General features: G+C 42.0%; 1 protein-coding gene across 1 annotated transcript; it reads left to right on the forward strand.

Annotated features, from left to right (window-relative positions):
* Positions 1-13,624: 13,624 nt before the first annotated feature.
* On the forward strand, positions 13,625-14,447 carry LOC133907703 (putative glycine-rich cell wall structural protein 1). Its single transcript, XM_062349772.1, has one exon. It carries the CDS (start codon positions 13,645-13,647, stop codon positions 14,218-14,220), a length of 576 nt encoding a protein of 191 aa, XP_062205756.1. The 5' UTR covers positions 13,625-13,644; the 3' UTR covers positions 14,221-14,447.
* Positions 14,448-20,039: the final 5,592 nt, after the last annotated feature.

The following is a 20,039-nucleotide window of genomic DNA, read 5'->3' on the forward strand; positions in this document are numbered from 1 at the left end:
GACGACTTGTCTGTCTCATCTTCAAACAATATGTAGCGCTTGTGCCACAGAACGAAGCCACCCACGTTTGATCCGAGCCTCTTGGAACCCATCTCTCCGGGGTAATCCATGTCAAGCTTATGGTACGACTTTTGCATGGAGTCCACGTGGACCTTAGCATATCCCCGTGGTATCGGGAGATCGTTGAAGAGAGCCCCTTCGACGCATTGGTCGACCTGCCCCATAGCCACCGTGATGGTAATGTCCATGGTGGGCATGACAAGCTTGCACACCTTGCTTTCTGTGATGTCGTCCACAGGGAAGCAGGCTAATTCTTCTTCTCCAAACCCCGCAGACGCGCAGCTGCTCCGACGACCACCAGGGCTCACAACATTTTCTTCTCTTTGCTGCTGCCTGATTCCTTGCTGAAATGATTCTTTGATTTCTCTGATTTTGGTGTCTGTCATCTGACGCTCTTGCACAAGTTCTTGTCGCACTACAGCCAGCAGGTCTTCCAGCTCTTCTCTCCTTCTATTCTAACTCCTATAACTTTTGGTGGATTCTGGGAATCCCTCTTTCCAGGGCACCACACCCTTACCTCTGGTGCAACCTGGATGCTCCTTGGTTCCCAGTGCCAAGGTTAGTTGGTCGTTCTCCCTATCCGGCTTGAAAGAGCCTTGGGAAGACTGGGCGTGGGTATCTGCAATTCTCTGCATCACTTCCTGTTCTCCGTCGCTTTTGAAGTTCAGACTGCCATCTGCCACCTAGGTCACCCCTCTCGCATATAGATAGTGCTTCGCTCGTTCAATCCAGGGGGTCGTCTGAGGTGTGGCACCACTGCAAGTTACCTGTTCTTCCATCTCATCCCACTCATCGTATTTCCTCACGTACCCATGCGAGCCAGTTCTGTGGGGGTATACGTTCTTCTGGGAGTTGGCTTTGTTAATCTCACTTAGTCGTTGTGCTTCCTCTGGACGCTTGTGCTCTATGAAATCATTCCAGAATGGTTGAACCGTCGAATAATGGTCCCATTTTGGTGTCCGGCCGACCAAGCCATAATTTCTCCACAGCTTACCCTTTAAATTCTTGAACGCGATGGACATTGTTAATAGGGCACGACTCTTCACTTTAGCCATGCTGCATCCTTCAGGGAACTCAAACTTTGCCAACAACTTGCCCCACATAAGATCCTTGATGTTTTCGGGAACCACCCACACGTCATCCCGTCTGCCTCTCCAAGTTCTGTATGTGACTGCGACATGGTCCCTCACCAGGCACCCGATTGCTGTCTTGTACGGGTCCAAAATAACTTTTGGTCTCGTGGGCTCCCCGACTGCATTGACCTCCACGATGATGAAACGTTCCTCGGGCATCCTGCTGGGACCTCGTCCACTCCTCTCTTCTCCTGTCATCTCATCACCATCCGGAGCATCAACATCAGGGTCGATCTGACCCTCCAGTGCATCACCTTCGACCGTGCCCTGTGCAGCCTCAGTGGCTGTCTCCAACTCAAATTGTTCCATGTTCAAGTACAACCTCGGGCTACCGCCCCATGTCTGGTCCGGCTCAATGTTTGTAGGCTCATCATGTACTGAGGCTGGAGCCGGACCTGAGGGACCTTGTATCGGAGGGGAGACGGGACGGGGCCGTGCATGGCGGTTGGATTTTGTACGTGTCATTCCTACATCAACATTTTAGACACAAGAAGCACTTGATTTAGAGATAATCTAAAACCGAATGCTATACTGGAACATAGAAGAAATGAGGAGAAAGGGACGTAAAATGCAAGGGCATAAGGCACACAGAAATGCAAAAATACAACATATTGATCAGGTCCATATGTACAACATACATCAGTTTTAGTTATGCAAGTGTTGATGGCCAGAGTATAGAACACATAATAATCAGGTCCACACAAGCATTATACATTCAAACTACTCGTCGCTATCATCACTCTGCAACCACCAGTACTCATCGCCCTCAATGTGCCCTGATAGGTTACCAAGAGTAGGCCAATCTGAGATCGTCACGAAGAGCATCGCACGCAGGGTGAAATTTTCGCATATGTACTCATCCCATACCCGTACGCCATCTTTCTATAGTACAAGAAGATCTTCCACCAATGATTTGAGGTACATATCGATATCGTTGCCTGGTTGATTCGACCCACTAATCAGCAGAGGTATCATAAGTTACTTCCGCTTCATGCACATCCAAGGTGGAAGGTTGTAGATACAGAGAGTCACAGGCCAAGTGCTACGAGTACTTCTGGTGTTGCCAAAAGGATTCATCCCATCCATGCTCAACCCGAACCTTATATTCCTCATTTCATCTCTGAATTCCTTGTATTCCGAATCAAATCTCCTCCATTGCATGCCATCAGCAGGGTGTCTAAGCATTTCATCTTTCTTGCGCTGTTCGGTGTGCCATCGCATCAGCTCGGCATTCACAAACAATCGCTTCAAACGGGGGATTACAGGGAAATACCAAGCCACCTTAACAGGGGGTCTTTTCTTCTTTCTCTTCACCCCCACGCCATCGCTCTCGATATCATCAACATTACTCTTGTACTGTGGTGCATTGCAAATGCAACATGCTTCCAAGTCTGCATCCTCGCCACAGAACAACATGCAATCATTTCCACATGCATGTATTTTCTCTACTTCCAATCCCAACGGGCAGACAACCTGCTTGGCATGGTACGTGTTTTCGGGCAACACATTCCCCTCTGGAAGCAATTCCCTCAAGAATTCTAATAATTCATTGAAGCCCTTATCGGCCCAACCATTGCTAGCATTCGTTTGCATCAGTGTCAGCACCACATGCAACTTGATGTGCTTATCTTTACAGTTCGGGTAAACTGGTGTTTTAGAGTCCTCTATCATGCATTGGTACTTTTGATGTTGTGTTTCACCGGTGAAGTCCCCCTCCCCATTGAGCAACATTTGTTCTATGCCTTCTTCATTTTTGCCAACAAAAGTGTCCCAATCATCGTTCTCGACAAAAAGTATCTTCAAATGCCGACATATCAAAGTCTTCATTAGTCGTCAGATCGTTGCCTCCGTCTCCTTCGACTGTTGGTTGCCGTTCATGCCCAACATCTGCAAGTTCACCATGCTCAGTCCAATGGGTGTAGCCAGCCTTGAAACCCCTGCGAATCAAGTGTGCACGGATCTACTCTATATTTGAAAACTGCTTCTCATTCTTGTAGTCGACACACGGACAACATATATAGTGCTCGTCATGCTTCCTTTTTGGCTTCTTGTACGCCGCGACAGCCCTCAAAATAGCCTCAATGCCAACAATGAACTCTGGCCCTCATTCCTTGTACATCCATGACCAGTCTATCTGCAAATCATTATAATTAAACACATTAGACTTATAATCATTAAACATTTCAAAATCTAGAACATATTCATCGAATTACCTCGCATCCTGATTGGTCCCTATTTGAGGGCCCATCTCCTTCCGGTACTTGGGCCAGGTCAGGGGAGCCGCCTTCCAAAGGTTGCCGAGTACGATTGCCACCCGTGGGTGGACGTGCCATCCCTACAACACAGTATTTTATCAACTATACATGTTAAATTCACTACGTTGATTAGTTAACAGAAGAAATCCACTGGATTATTACTAAAATTCATGACATTAAAAATATACGCAATCCACATACTAGAAAATTAGAGCTAGATTTTAGGGACATTTTGCAAATACCTCCCTGATTTTTTTATTCTTTGGATGCCACTCGAATGACAGTTCTAGCGGTATTTCTGCAATTTTTGAATGGCAATAACGGTTCAACAAATGGCAAATTTCAATTGTCCCTAGATTTTAATGTAGGCACCCAACTCTATTTATATGTGACTTTTAATCTACTCGTTAAATCATCTACAATGATAAAATTGCGATCTTTCTCTAATTTATATGGATATTTGAGCTCTTGCTCATTCCAAATTTCAACACCAACTAACAACCACCTAAATTCAAACCTAGAGCAATCTAGCAACTAAAATCCAACTAAGAATCAAATGTAGATCATCTCTATACATCCAACAACGACAAAGTTGCAAACTTTACCTAAATTAGATCTCAACTACATGTCTAAATCCATAACCATGGAACAAGCACCATCCATCATCAACCCTAGAGCAATCTACCAAATAATCTATCCAAAAATGAAATATAGATCATCTCACTAACCTTAAAAAAGTTGACTCCTCCAAAATTTGAAGGCTCCCACGCAAAAAACAAAAACCTTGAATCACCAAAAAAAATGGCAAGGAGGCGCCGTAACACTAGGCTGCGGCGGCGACGGCTCTGTTCTGGGTCGAGATGGGAAAGAAGATGGGCTATATATACTGTAGGATGCTATCAATGCCGGTTTAAAGAGTAACCAGCACTGAAACACCACTATCAGTGCCGGTTTGTGGTTAGAACCGGCACTGATGTATCAGTACCGGTTCTAGCCACCAACCGACACTGATAGTTACTGAGCCGGTTCTTAACTCCAGGCCCTCGATCGCAGGCGGGAGTTTTAGAACCGGCACTGATACCACTTTAAGTACCGGTTCCTTTGAACCGGCACTGAAGGTGGCAGCTATTATGTTGGGTTATGTAGTAGTGTCAAATCCTTAAAACGGTAGTCCAGTCTGAGTGTACCCGTACAAACCTGAAGTCACGGGCTCTCCCCAAATATTAGAACTGTCTAAAGTGTAAACTTTGAACTCAAAATTAAGATATTTGAACCAATAAACCTAATACAAATTACAACTTTGAACACCTAATTATCACTCTTTTACAGTAAAAAAATGCAACTTTAAAATTGGATCGGTGGGGACTTTGAACACAAAACACACATATTAGAATAAAAAATTCACTTTACAACTTCAAATTTTTAAACTTTGAATTCAAGCACAATATAAATTCTAACCATGTAAATATGGTATTTGAACTCGAGATGCATTTGCGGGAAAAGAAATCATGACACACACATCCTCCTCTGTATAAGATGGGGAGCTCGGCGCCTGTTGCGTATGTTAGTAATGGATGCCACACTATTACAGAAAATATCATCCATGCCTACCTTTCACTACCGGTTTGAAAATAACCAGTAGTGATAAAGTATCACTACTAATTCTTACTAATAACCGATATTAATAGTCCATCCAGTAAAAACTGGCAATGATAATCAATTATCACTACAGTTTCAATTAAAAAACAGGCAGTGAGTGATACTATCAATACCAGTTATATACATAAATCGGCAGTGATAATACAATGCAGCTTATTATGGAAATTCATAACGTTTTCATATGGGGTTGGATGAAGACAAATTTTATATAGAAATTATAGCCCTCGGCGAGATCTACAACTTTGTAGTTGATAAATATTTTATTTGAAGCCATATAGATATCCAAATAAGAGTTTAAAGATTATCGAAGGAAAACCACGTACTAGACCATAAAGTAAATTGTCGAATCTGGTGTAAGACTAGTAGTAATGATGGAAAAGCCACACACAGGGCCACAAAGTTGAAAGTTGTAACTTCAAAGATTTTTATCACGAGTTTGGTAACTCAAATTGATGACATGTCTACGTAGTACTGACTTTCAGATGTAACATTATATCTTAAAAAACTTTAGGCTAATTGGAGAAAGTAAATTTTTGAATAAAAACATGAAATGTCATGTCGAAGATCTTCTAGGCTTTTTTGGGTCAAGAAAGATGAAAGCGTAAACACATATATTGTTTTCAGATGTGCCTCCCTATTAGCTTCGAAAGTAGTGGCCTAACATTGAAATCAGACTTTGTATACAAAAGTTATGGCTCTTTTACCAAATGATGCATGGATTAGAGACAAATTTTTTCATATGCAGCCGGATAGAGACAAACATTATATGAAAATTGTAGATGTGGATTAAATGTACAACTTTGTAGTTGATGATATTTTCATTTGAAGCAATCTACATACCTAAATAATCATCCAAAGATTTGAACATGAAAAGTCAACAAATAAATTACTCCATAGCCATTAGGTAAGACTGTGAGGTGAGATAGTAAGTAAGCTTCACGCGAGGGGTGAGATTGAGGGTTCAACTCTCACAAACTGCATGGGTGTGTAAATTGCTATTATTTGCAGGTTCGCTGGCATTGTCACATGTCAGAAAAGTCACGAGGGTTTGTTTGTCGAGTGCAAATTGTTTTTCAGTCTTAAAAACATCAAAAATTGTTTTTCAGTCTCAAAAACATCGGATCTGGGACCGTATATCACTGCCAGTCTCAAAAACTGACAGTGATAACTCTATTATCGTCGGTTTCAAAACTACAATGATACTACTGAGTATCACTGTTGCTATCCTTGAAACCTCCTTGAATGAATTTCTCTTTAGATAAATGAAGATATATTGCAATATAAAATAATATTCTAATCCGTGCACTGAGCATGGTGCACGTAGCCAATACACAAAGACAAGAGGAGAAGAAAATGACTGAAACACAGTATGCATAAAGCAATACTGAATTTCACACTTCTTCAGCTTCCAAGTCCCAACTACCATAAGCTAAAAATTAAAGAGATGCTTGCCTCCTGCTATTCCCGTTGCTGAGAAAGATAGGAAAATACTAGCCTCAGTTGCTTTCCACCACAGATTGAAGGCCATAGGCGATGTTCTGGGGCGAGGGGACAAGGATGGCCTTCGCACACACGGCACGTCGTGATGAGGATACAATGACAAGGGTAGAGGTGATGGCGTTTAAACGTAATATAGAAAATGGTACGCTCAACTCACCCTTCCAGAATATTTCTGATAATATCAAGAAGTTAGGTATATCTATGGGTAGAGATAATAGAGAGATAAAAAATTCTGTTATTTCTATTAGGAACATATAAATAGATAGATTGTCAGTTAAAAATAAGAAACTGAACCCAAAAGAATAGCAACAAAAAAATCTAGCAGCACACCTAACCTAGAGGAGGATTTTGATATAGATGAACCAGGAGAATCTCAGCTATATCTGCAGTGATTTAACAGAGGTTTTCGATATGGATGGCTTAAATCAAATATGCTAAGGTCTAAATGCTGTCCCAGCTCCCAAGAAAGAAAAAAAAAATACAACTCTGGAAAAAATAACAGCCAGGTTGGTTGCTCGCCTAAGAAACCAAACATACCATCCAAAATTAATCTATAATGAAAAGGATGTTTTGAAATAGAAAAGGTCTCGGCAACTTTAACATCATGATAAGGCCAAAAGATAAAAGCAATGAAAATTTTGATCATAGATAGATGGCCCCGCATGTTCAATGCAGTGATAGAAGTGTTGAAGAAGTAACACAACTTGGTGATTGTGTCTCGGAGATAGGTCGGCTAGATATTTTGGATTGCAATGGGGAGCATCTGTGTCATCAACACATGGAAATCATGGGACTTCATGCCAACTAATTTTGAAACAAGTTTCGAGATGTTGGCGGAGTAACCGGAAGGAATTTTCACACCATGCAAGCACCTGCACAGTTCGGTTCTCTCAGCCTTTTTCAGATTATAGCAGGCAGGAGGAAGCCTCATTCTACCTTTTTCGGAGGGCTCAAGTGCCAACTCGGGCATGATCTTCAAATCAACCAAGTCAAGCCTTGTGTTGAGGTCGTCCTTAGTCTTGCTTGGAATATTAAGTAAAAGACCAACCAACCTTCGCACACGTCTTCTCTACATGCATGACGTCGATGTAGTGGCGAAATCAAGGTGCTTCGAATACAGTAGCTCCCACAATATCGATCTCTTCTTCCACATGCCATCAGTATTATTAGATTTTTTACTCCCCTTTCCAAACACAAACATCGAAGTCTTTAAACATATTGTGCACCTCTTGACCACAGTTGTGCCTTGGACATAAATCTCGCTCCCTCATTCCATCGAATTATTCCTTCATGTTGCTGTACGGATGATACATATTAAGGAACCTACAGTGGTGCATGAACACCGTTTACGCGAGTGGGGCAGCCACATACTCGCGGTACCATCTAAGCAATGAGGGCACGCCATGTCTACTTGTTTACTCTGGCCCAAAAGGTTATGTAGTGCAGGAAAATCATTGATCATGCAGAACAACAAGGCACATAGTGTGAAATTTTCTCTTTTGTACACATCCCATACTTGTGCCCCTTCGTTCCATAATGTTTTTAGATCTTCCACCAATGGTCTTAGGTGTACATCAATATCGTTCCCAGGTTGTTTCAGGCCTTGGATAAGTAGCGACATCTTCAAGTACTTCCGCTTCGTACACAGCCAAGGAGGTAGGTTGTAAATACTGAGAACAATTGGCCAACTGATGTGCATGCTGTTCATGTTCCCAAAAGGATTCATCTCGTCAGTGCTTAAAGCAAACCTTATATTCCACGGTTCTGCACCAAAGTCATCGAAGATCGTGTCGATGTTTCTCCACTGGGGTGAATCGGCAGGGTGGCTTAGCTTTCCATCTTGCTTGCGGCCCTCCGAGTGCTAGCACAACAATTTGGCTTCTTTTTGATTCACAAACAAATGCTCAAGACGTAAAATTATAGGCAGATACTACACCACTTTAGCAGGAATTCCTTTCTTCACCTCGCCATCATCTGATTGACTCTTATGCTTGTATCAAGATGTTTTGCACATTGGACATAAATGCAAGTCTGATAGATCTTTACGGTAAAGGATACAATCGTTCGGACATGCATGTATCCTTTCTACATCCATCCCCAACGGACAAAGAACATGCTTTGCTTCGTATGTGCTTTTGAGCAGCTCGTTTCCATCTAGAAGCATGTCTAATAGGAGTTCTAATAGCGCCGTGAAACACTAGTTGGACCAACCATCGCTTGCTTTCAATTTAAGCAGTTCAAGCATGGATGATCACTTTGTGTATTCCGGTTTGCATCCAGGGAACAACGGCTTCTCCGAGTCCTCGATCAAGCATATGAATTTGTTAAAGCCTCTCTGAGTACTCAAGTTCACGTCTGCATCTCACAGCCTATGATTCAACCTATCATCGTCGCCTACAGCACCACAATCATCATCATCTACACCAAATTCCTCCTCATCTTCTATTCTTATGTTCGACTTTGGGTTCTTCGACGATACCAATGTCTTCATGTAACACATTCTTCTCTTCACCATGTTTGGTCTAACACGTGTAGTCCAGTTTGAAGCCCCTAATAATCAAGTGCGCTTGGATCTATAGGGGTGTGTTCTGTCTAAGAAAGGATCTTTTATTTTTACAATTGCAACAAGAACAATATATAAATTCAACACCCTTCTCCAATCGATCCTCCTCGGCAGCTGCCGGAAAAGCCGTCACACCATCAAGGTACCTTTGGTTCATACGAGAACCGTACATCCTGCCACGATCCATCTACAATGTATAAAATAAATTAATATCAAATCAACCTAATAAAAAAGAGTAACTAGGCTTTTCGTTGAAAAAAATGGAGCTACCATGCATGCATACATGAATGAACCATACAAATGACAATTAATTCGAAAATAATTAATGATTACTGTTATATTATATACATGAATACCTAAAAATAAGAGCAAACATTAATTCAAACATGTCGTTAAATACTATATAGTTATTGATAATTTTATGTTCAAATATCAAAAATCCAAAATTTATCTGCAACACTAAATTAAAGCTAGTCATTTATAGTATCATATAATTATACCTTCATCTATACTTTGCGCTTCATATATATCTAGAACAACTAATATATTCTAGATCATCATGAAAAAAATCTAAGTCTAGATGTAGATATATTTGATCTCTCGAGACTAAATTAGAACACAAATCTACATCATCTAATGAATAGAACAAAAATATGTCATTATGGAAAAAATCTAGATCTAGATGTATCTAGCTCTCCAAACCAAAATCTGGACCATCTAAACCAAAATAGAACATAATGCTTATCTTGATGATTTAATACCAATAAATCTTCAAACTTTAACCGAAATCTAACAAATTTTTTGGTCAAAATCGTCCTTTCCTCCAAAAGCTACACGCTGTTGTTCGGCGCCACTACTCTGCTTCAATCTGGAGGTAGGGGATGATGTATTGTTCTAATAGTACAGACGACTTCATGTTTGGAGCTGTCTATAATAAAGTGTCCCACCTTCCCCTGGCCATTTTCTCAGACGGCTCTAAATACGAGCCGTTTGTATTAATTATATGGACGGTTCCTGTTTGGAGCCGGTTGTGATATCATTTTTATTACAGATAGCTCCAAATACGAGCTGTCTATAATAATATTACAGACAGCTCCAATTTGGAGCCATCTGTGATATTGATTTTATTACAGACGGCTCGTAATTAGAGTCATCTGTAATATTAATACAGATGGTTCTCAATAGGAACCCTCTATACTAAAAACGTCCAACCACTTCCGGAGGGGTCTTGTCATTATCACACACAGTTCTTGTTTAGAGTCGTCTGTGATAATCTTTGCACAGATGTCTCCACAGAACCATCTGTACAGAGGAGTCCTACTAAATTATTTTTGTAGTAGTATTATTAGAGTGCTCATATTAAAGGCTATTGAAAAGTTGAGTTTCAATTCAATGGGTATGATAGATTGGTGGTTTATGTGCTATTAATAGAATGTTGGAGAAATTAAGAGATGTAAATATATCATAGATGAAAGAATTTATTACAATATTATTTTGTGTGTTCAAGGAGAAAATAACATGTAAAAGAGAACGGAGGTAGTAGCCGGGGTCCATCCTTTTGTTTGTCACCTTGGCAGTTGTTCACACTTAACGATAAATGCTTGAGAGTACAGTCAAGTGCATGTCTCCCAATTGATCGATCTCTCTCTTTTTGGGAATACGGATGATCTCTTTCGCGGAAGTTTCAATGAATAAAAAGAATTCAAGTAAACATATCATACATGAAAAGAAATAGAAGCAACGTACTGTCCTGAAGCTTGTAGCCTAGCTAATTTTAGTTCGTGTTATGCGCAGGGGTGGCGCCAGAATTGTGTCACACCGCAGGTTGAGCTGGTTTATCCAAGGTTGCACCCTCCATCTCTTTGAATTATTCACAATTTGTTGAAAGCAATTTAGTGGGATTTCCATCCTAGGCCCAGAGCAGAAGCTATCGACTGGACTCCACCCCTAGTTTTGGGTGTCAAGAGGACGAAGTAGGTAAGCTAGCTGAGCTTACCTAGCCCTTGAACGATTGCTGTCTATGGAGCTTGGAGATTGCAAGTACTCCTTGTTTTTACTTTTGACCTTGTTAATTGTCTCGCTTATCCCGATCACGTGCATCTGATTCTTAAGGCTATAGCCGTATTGGTCGAAGTCAACTACGAAAACCTCGAGGTCACCTCTGCAATGTCAACCAGAACAACCGCAAGAGGAGTAGAAATGTTATGTTGAATCAGTGGATGCTTGTGCTGATTTTCAAACATGCAATTAAAAGTTAAACCGGGTCGTCGTTTACTTGCTTTGATTGTTAATAATACTAGTGCTCGATCACTAATAAGTAATCACATGGCGATCTGGATATCTTTTGGTTGTCGTGTCGACAGTTGCTCACGTTTTACGGTGCTGGAGAGTTTACTCAAATAAATATGTAAGCGATGCAAAGTCATTTGCTGAAGGTCTAACTGTCATATATTTGAGTGCCAATTTTGGCACATATGAGTTATGTAGGTGTTTTGAATGAAACGGTTTGCATTCCATAAAAATCTGAAAAAAAATCACGTTCCAAAGGAGCATAGTCCGACAAAGTTGCATAGATGTTGCTCCTGTTAATTGGTTGAAATGGAGTAACTAATGCATGATACGTGTTGAAGCTTGCAAATTTAGTACTACTCCAACTCGCAAAATACTACGAGACTCGGATAAGATAGCTACTTTTCACACCATAACGTTGGTGCATCCCTTCAATAGTTGAGACCAAGTCTCAGGGATATGCACTAATAAAACTGTATTTTTATTAAAGTATTTTCAAATACAAATTTAGTCATATATATATATATATATGCCAATCTTGAGAGTTTAGAACATATTAGTGCTCAAAGTTAAAAAGTTTAACGATACATATTCTGCTTCTTTATGGAATTGGACCATTCACTATTGCAGAATAGGCCTTATATGCCGGTTCCTTACGAGTCGACAGTGATAGAGTATCGCTGCCGGTTCACAGCAAAACTCAACAGTGAAGCTTCATATGGGCATGAACCGGTAGTGAGAAAATTATCAATGTCGGTCTGTAATACGAATCGGCAACGATTAGTATCACTGTCGGTCTAATATACCAACCGACCGTGAAGCTGTGCACAGACATGAATATTTTATGCAATCTAATTTTAGCTCGGTGCCTCAAGTCTGACTCTGGATTTTTCTGTCTCTCCTGGCTCTCTCCTCCTCACATCCTCTCTCTCGTTTTTCTAAGTCTCCTCTCTCTGACTTCTTCTCTCCCCACCCCAGATCCATACTCCTCTCTACCCCACCGGCTAGACCACAATGACCTCCTCTACCCTGTCGGCCTCCTCTACCCCGATTTCTTGGCTCAATTCAAGGAGCCGTTGCCACCCGATGAGCCTCCTCCACCCAATGTCTACCTCTGCTCGGCCGCCCAAGATGACTTGGCCTCGGGCTCCTCCTAGATATCACGTGCCAGTGGCGGAGGAGGAGGAGAAGGCATGAGCTCCTTCCACTCGGCCTCCCATGATGACTTGGCCTCGGGCTCCCTCCGCTCGGCCACCAACGATGACTCGGCCTCAGGCTCCTCCTAGATCTCGTGCGCCGGTGGTGGCAGTGGTTTCCTCTCCACCTTCGACCACAGCATGGGTGGCGACGGCGGGGGCACGTGCATGGTAGGAGGGGGCACACACATGGTAGGTGGGGAGCATGTGGGCAGGGCCGCACCTCCCCCTCACCGCCGTCGAGGCTGAGGACGAGCCCGATGCTGACTGGGACCCTCGGCGGGACCGCAGGCACCTAGGCTTCTGGAGTGAAGGCACTTTTTGTAGCAGTGATTCTTACACATATAAGACAAAGCAATTCAAATATCTCAAATCACTTACATCACTCTTTTTTTTTAGAAGCAGTGAATACTTATAAACTGAGCCAAGAAGAGAGGCAACCTCTCTACATCTGCGTCCACTTTTCTTTTTTCTTTCTTTGGAGTAGGGTACACAAGCTCGATCCTTTTGTATAAGGTTCCACATACTCAATGTTATAACACTATATTGAATCTTCCAGATATTGAAGCGGGTATCTACTTAAACCAGAGGAAGCAAGTAGGACCCAGTCCTTCTGTTCAGCTGCTATGTTTAGTTTTAGTGGGCCTTCTAGACACCTATGAATATGATCATATCAAATACGAGAGCTTTGTGCATTCTATGATGTATGGAGATGACTTTGAGCAGCTTGGACTTAGAAGAACTAGCATGATCTAGAACATTTACTAAGACAAATTGTAATCACTTCGGTACTTGCATGCTATTCCACGTAAATAAGCTCCGGTAGTTCACTGGCTTTTTAAAGCCTCCACTTGATCTCCACATGAAACAGCACTAACGTGCATGCTATTAAAATAAAGAACCACTGCATGGCCTCAAGCACTATAAATTCTCATGCGGCCTTTCACTTGGAACTCATCTCAACTTGTACTCTCTAGCAGTAGCTCACAATGGCAGGCATTAAGCTGGTAGCACTTGGGTTCATTGTCCTCATCAGCATGGGACTGGCCAGTGCTGTGAGGGTGGCTAGATACTCCAGTGCTGATGGAACGGGCACAGGAGGGGGAGGGGGCGGTGGGTATGTGAATGGTGGGGGTTCAGGGTCTGGTACTGGCACTGGATCCGGTGACAGCAGTGCAAATGGTGCCCATGCAACTGCTGGAGGGGGTGGTGGAGGGGGTGGCAGTAGCCAATACGGCGGGTCTGGATATGGTGGAGGGTCCGGATCAGGTTCAGGTTCTAGTCAATATAGTCAAGGACCGTATTCTGGTTATGGTGGATCTTCTAGCGCCGGTGGTTCTGGTGGTGGGGGTGGTGGAGGACAAGCTGGAGGTTACTGGGGATCTAGTGGTCATGGGGCTGGTAGTGGCACCGGATCTGGCTCTAGCTCGGCTAATAACTACCGGTATGGAAGTTCTGGAAGTGCATATGCTAATGGCAATGGTGGTGGCAATGGTGGTGGTGAGAACGGTGGGACTGGCGGTGGTAATGGAGATGGATCTGCCTATGGTAATGCCAACCCCTAGTTTGTTCTTCCTAGATAATCTATAGGTGGAGCCCAACTTTTCTTGTTTGAAATCATAGAATCAGTTTGATTTCTTTTGTACTAGATATATTGTGCTTTTGTTATAAACATATTTTAATAAAGGGCTCCACTGTTCTAGTAAATGTAGCAGTTTAAGTGTAAGGTGCAAATTATGCGAAGACGTTGTAACAGTATCAGCTTATCAATGAAATAATACTTCTTTGGTCCGTTGCATTTGTGCACTATGTCTGGATGTTTCTTATAAATCTATATTATTTACTTAAAGTAGAAAATCCATGTGTTCTATTTAGCTAGACACACCTAACTCTCTTCGTCGACCCTTGGTTTGCAGTTAGATGTGCTACCCAATTCGCCTCTCTAGGTACAAACATTAGATCCAAACCAAGGAAGCAACACATCGGCTATCCACCTTCCTGGAGTTCTGAGATAGCCAACGATCTCCGAACTTTGTTTGGTCCAATCCTTGGCCTTCTGCGCCGGAAGCACACCCGCACCCCTGACCTTCAACTAGGTTTCTCAAAAGTTCAATCATCACTTTTCGAAAACCAAGTCAGCAACAAGCTTCCGTGCCATCCAAACATGCCCATGCATGCATGCCTCAGCACTTGTTGCATTTGGAGACATGTTCCGAGTCCCAACCATCAGTTAGCACCCTACATTATTGATTGTGGACTGAAAGCTCCATCCATGCTAAGCTTGAGCCACATTCTTGCGGTTCACTCCATTGAGCAGCTCTCACAGCTAGGGATTAAAATTACCGAAATTTTGATGAAATTTCATGAATTTCGGAGGGGAACAAAATATGTAATTCTAGAATTTTCTTTGATTGACATGTGAGATACATATAGCAGAGGAAAAAGAAAATAACCAAAATTTCCGTGAATTTTTATCTGTTCACCGTGTACGAAAAAAATTAGAGAACAAGATTGAAATCGCTGCTCACAGCTGGCACCAGTAACAACGCATATGATCTACTCGACTGCCTTGATCTCTTGCCCATCTTGCGGCGACCCTGGTTGAGATCAGCTCGTTGATGTATTCCATTGGCATGTGGCCCGAAACGGGCTATTCTGCACTACGGTATGTAACTGTCTGCACAACTGAACTATGCTCACGACTATAAGCCCATTTGCACACGAAGTTTTGGGCTTCTGTATCCTGGTCTGCGAATGTGGACGATCCCAATTGACTTATATCTCGCATACGGACTTCACTTGCAAACTATCCCGGTGTCTCCTTCCCAAAGACAGTGAAAATTACAATCTCCTAGGCAAGCTTCAAGGTAGCCAACTCTCCGCGGGCGTTGACACCTCGAAGTTAAACACATTTTGAACATAGGTAAATTAGTAAACTCCTAACCATGATGGAGCCTCATCGTTCATGTTCTCACCATTGTTTGTTCTGCCACCTACTATAAGCTCTCCCGCTAATCATAATATCTTAAGTGAGTACTAATTTGTCCTTGCAAATAGCTTCTAATTAACCATTAGTGCACCCCTCCCCTTTTGGAGGAATGCTTGCGACATGCAGCACTTTACGACCTAGCTAGCAGCTGATACTATCAATCACCAGCTGCACGCATGAACGCTAGGTTGCTTAAGAATGTCTTCCCTACTCAACATGGAAGCCTACTGCATCGGTGTCATGACGGCTGCTTCAATGGTGACTACATCAGTCTGGCGAAGGACCACAGAAGCAAAAGGCAAGAATGGAGCAGAGGCCCAAAGAACTGGAACTTGGGCCCAGATGTCCACGGTGTTGTACCTATCATCCCACTGGGCCAAATGAGAAGGTGTGGGAAGTATTGACGTGACACTAAGTGAGGGTGTGGGGTGTGAAGAAACTAGATGGCTCTGTACAACTCTCTTCTCCTCTCTTTCTTCTCCCTCAAGAACTCCAGCTATTGTTCAAAGAACCTTGTACCAAACTCTAACAACTCGCTACGAAATCGATCAAACATTGTCGTGATCTAGAGGACTATAAAATCTAGTATCAGAGCTGGTTTCGACCCTAGTGAATCAACTTGAGTACTTGGCTCGGCCACAGCACCACATGCAGGAGCAGCAAAAGATGGTGGAGATGGAGCAGCAAGTGGTGGAGATCACGAAGGCGCTGGCAACCTTGAAGGCATCGAACTTGGTCATCCTCACGACAGTGGAAGATCTGGGACCGACGGTGATATCTACAAACAAATTGCGCAACTGGTTAGCTAGAGGTATGATTTAGACAACTGTGCAGTTATGTCGGATGGATAGCAGTCATGAAGAACTGGAGTTACCTAACGAAATTCAAAAGTTGATCACTTCTTTTGCACATCTGTTTGCTGAACCCTGTGGTCTTCGTCCATCTATATCTTTTGATCACACGATCCCCTTAGTGCTAGCTACAAAGTTAGCTAACTTACGGCCATATCGATACAACCTAGCACGAAATGATTAAATTGAGAAACATGTATCTGAAATGCTATGACAAGGGATACAGCACAATACAAGTCATTTTGCATCGCTTGTGTTGTTGGTTCAAAAGAAGGACAATACTTGGTGTTTTGCGTCGACTATCACCATCTCAACGCAATAACAATCAAGAACCGATACCCTTTACCGACTATAGATGAACTGCTCGATGAGTTATCAGGCACCAGCTGGTTCACTAGCTTGGACCATCGCACATGCTATCACTAGATACACATGGTGTTAGCAGATGAGTCGTAAACAGCTTTCAGAACCCATTGTGGCCACTATGAATTTAGAGTAATGCCCTACGGACTAACTGGTGCACCGGCAACTTTTCAAAGCGTGATGAATACAATTGTTACTCTGTTGTTGAGAAAAGGGGTTTTCGTGTTCATAGATGATATTTTGGTATATACATGTACCTTGACAAGCCATGTCCACATGCTTGAACAAGTGTTTCAGATTCTAGATGAACACAAGCCGAGAATTAAAAGATCCAAGTGTGCTTTTGCCAGAAGACAACTTAGTTATTTGGGACACATCATTAGCTCAACTAGAGTACCAACAATAAAAAAACATTTTAGCAGTGCAACAATTTCCAACACCAACTACAGTTAAAGAAGTCAAAGGATTCTTGGGCTAAGCAGGCTATTGTAGAAAGTTTGTGCGCAATTTTGGATTATCAAATCGCCCTCTCACTTATCTATTCGAGAAAAAGGCTATATTTTGTTGGACAAAAATGGAGGAAGAGCCATTTAGAACTCTGAAATAGGCATTGGTGCACTATGTGAAAAAAAGATCATAAGTGATGGGTGATAACCGTCATAGGTGACGGGTCCCGTACCCGTCACCTCAAACACGTCATTGACGACTAGTCATAAGTGACGGGTATGAATCAATCACTAATAAGGTCATTGGTGATGGGTCACAACTTGACCTATCACTAATGAAGGTCATAAGTGACAGGTCATAACTGTGATCCTTCAGTGATGGATCACAGTTATGACCCGTCACTTATGACTAATAAATGTTTTTCATATTTTTTAGAAAATAAAATAAAAAAATATTTTTTTCACCTGAGCCATCCCAACGTAGGGGCCATCATCACTCACCACGTGTTACATGCTATTTTTCATACTATTTTTAAACTCTATTCGATAGGAATCAAACTCGTGACTTCTCCTCGCGCACGTTTCTCCTTACAACTCCACCCACATGTGTGTTCTGAAGGTAACAAGATATTTTATCCTTTTAACCTCACCCTCGCGTCACGGTTATGACCCATCACTTATGACTATTTTTCTATTGAATTGTAATTTGATAGGTCACCCGTAGTGACCTTCGGTAAAATAGGCATCATTTTTGTATACGAACTCCGATTTTGACGTTTTTTTACTCTACGGATATCTAAAAAAAAAGTTACATCTATTCTCCATGACTTTGTCAGGTTTGGCAAATTTTTCGAGTCCAAAAATGACCTAGAAGATTGAGTTCTTGCACCCTGAAATTTCTGCACCATTTTTTAAACTCGCGTTTGTGTCCATAGCCATCACCCCTTATATCAAACTTGATTAGAAATATACAATGATTCCTATTCTAGTGCTTCTAAGGTGAGAAAAAATGAGAGAAAAAAAAAATTATAGCATCATGCTATGTACATATTTATAATATTAGCAAAAAAAAAGTAGTAAGTTGTGATAGGAAACTGATTGACTAATACATCTAGTGACCCACGTGAAAAATTAGGTAAGTTGTGATAACAAAAAAATTAAAATTCCTTCACCTTCTCTGTTTCATCAAAATAATCATTAGTGACGGGCCACAATTTGACTCGTCACTAATGACTCTCTAGGATGATCCGTCACTGATGAGTTGGTCATTGGTGTCACAACTTGAGCTGTCACTTATGATTACTAATAAGTGACGAGCCACAATTATTACCTGTCACTATTATCATAAGTGATGGGTCGTATTACAATACATCATTAATTTCGTGTCTCCTTTATCCATTTGTCACGTAGTGGTGTCAACACCTGTCCTAACCTTGCCGAATTTCGACAAACAATTCATCATGGAAAAAGATGCTTCTAAAAAAGGAGTCAGTGCCATTTTAATGCAACAAGATCACCCTGTAGCATATCTCAGTAGAGCATTAGGGCCAAAGAACCAGCAACTCTCCACATATGAGAATGAATGTCCGGCTATTCTTATGGCAGTGGAACACTGGAGGGTGTATTTACATATTGTTGAATTCATCATTCGTACTGATCAAATAAGTTCAATCCATTTTCATGATTAGGGACTCACAACTCCTTGGCAACAAAAGGCGATGACCAAGCTACAAGGGTTAGAATATTGCATTGTCTACAAAAAAGGTACATACAACTTTGCTACCGATGCATTGTCGCATTAGTCAGTTATTGTTCCCAAACTAATAGTAATTTCTTCCTCGGTGCCAAACTGGATCAATGATATTGTGAATGGCTATAACGATGCCACAAACACGCAATAATTGATTGATAAATTGAGCATCGATCAAGCAGCTTCCCCTCCCTTTACACTGAAAGATGGAGTACTTTGATATTGTGGTCGTATCTAGGTCGGTCAAAATCCGACAATACAACACTCAATACTGACATCACTGCATTCAAGCACCATTGGAGGCACTCTGGTATTCAAGTCATATATGCCCGCATCAGGAAACTCTTTGCTTGGCCTAGTATGAAGAGAGCGATCAAGGAATTTGTAAATGCCTGTTCAATCTGCTAGCAAGCAAAACCGGAGCATGTGTGCTACCCGGGACTTCTTCAGCCTGTGTCGATGCCTAAACATGCATGGCAAGTGGTCTCTTTTGACTTCATTGAAGGACTTCCTTGATCTGCTGGCTTTAACATCATTTTGGTGGTCGTGGATAAACTACGAGGTAAGCTCATTTCATTCCACTCTTGCATCGATCCTTACATAGCTTGGAAAGTTGCGCAAGCTTATTTGAATCATGTGTATAAGCTCCATGGCCTACCATAGTCAATGATCTCAGATCGTGATCACATATTTACAAGTGTATTGTGGAAAGATCTGTTTAAGATGGCAGGCACACAATTGAACATGAGCTCCTCATATCGTCTGCAACGGACAGTTAGACCGAACGCGTCAACCAGCGCCTGGAAGCATATCTCCGCTATTTTGTTCATGCTTGTCCCACAAAATGGCGCTCATGGCTAGCATTCGCTGAATGTTGAACAACACTTCCTCCCACTCTACTCTTGGCTGCTCTCCTTTTGAAGCTCTTATGGTCACAATCCACATCATTTTGGTGTGCTTGATTCCTCAGTTTGTGCTATTCCAG

Source organism: Phragmites australis, chromosome 24 (genome assembly GCF_958298935.1).
Source record: "Phragmites australis chromosome 24, lpPhrAust1.1, whole genome shotgun sequence".
Taxonomy (NCBI): Eukaryota; Viridiplantae; Streptophyta; class Magnoliopsida; order Poales; family Poaceae; genus Phragmites; species Phragmites australis.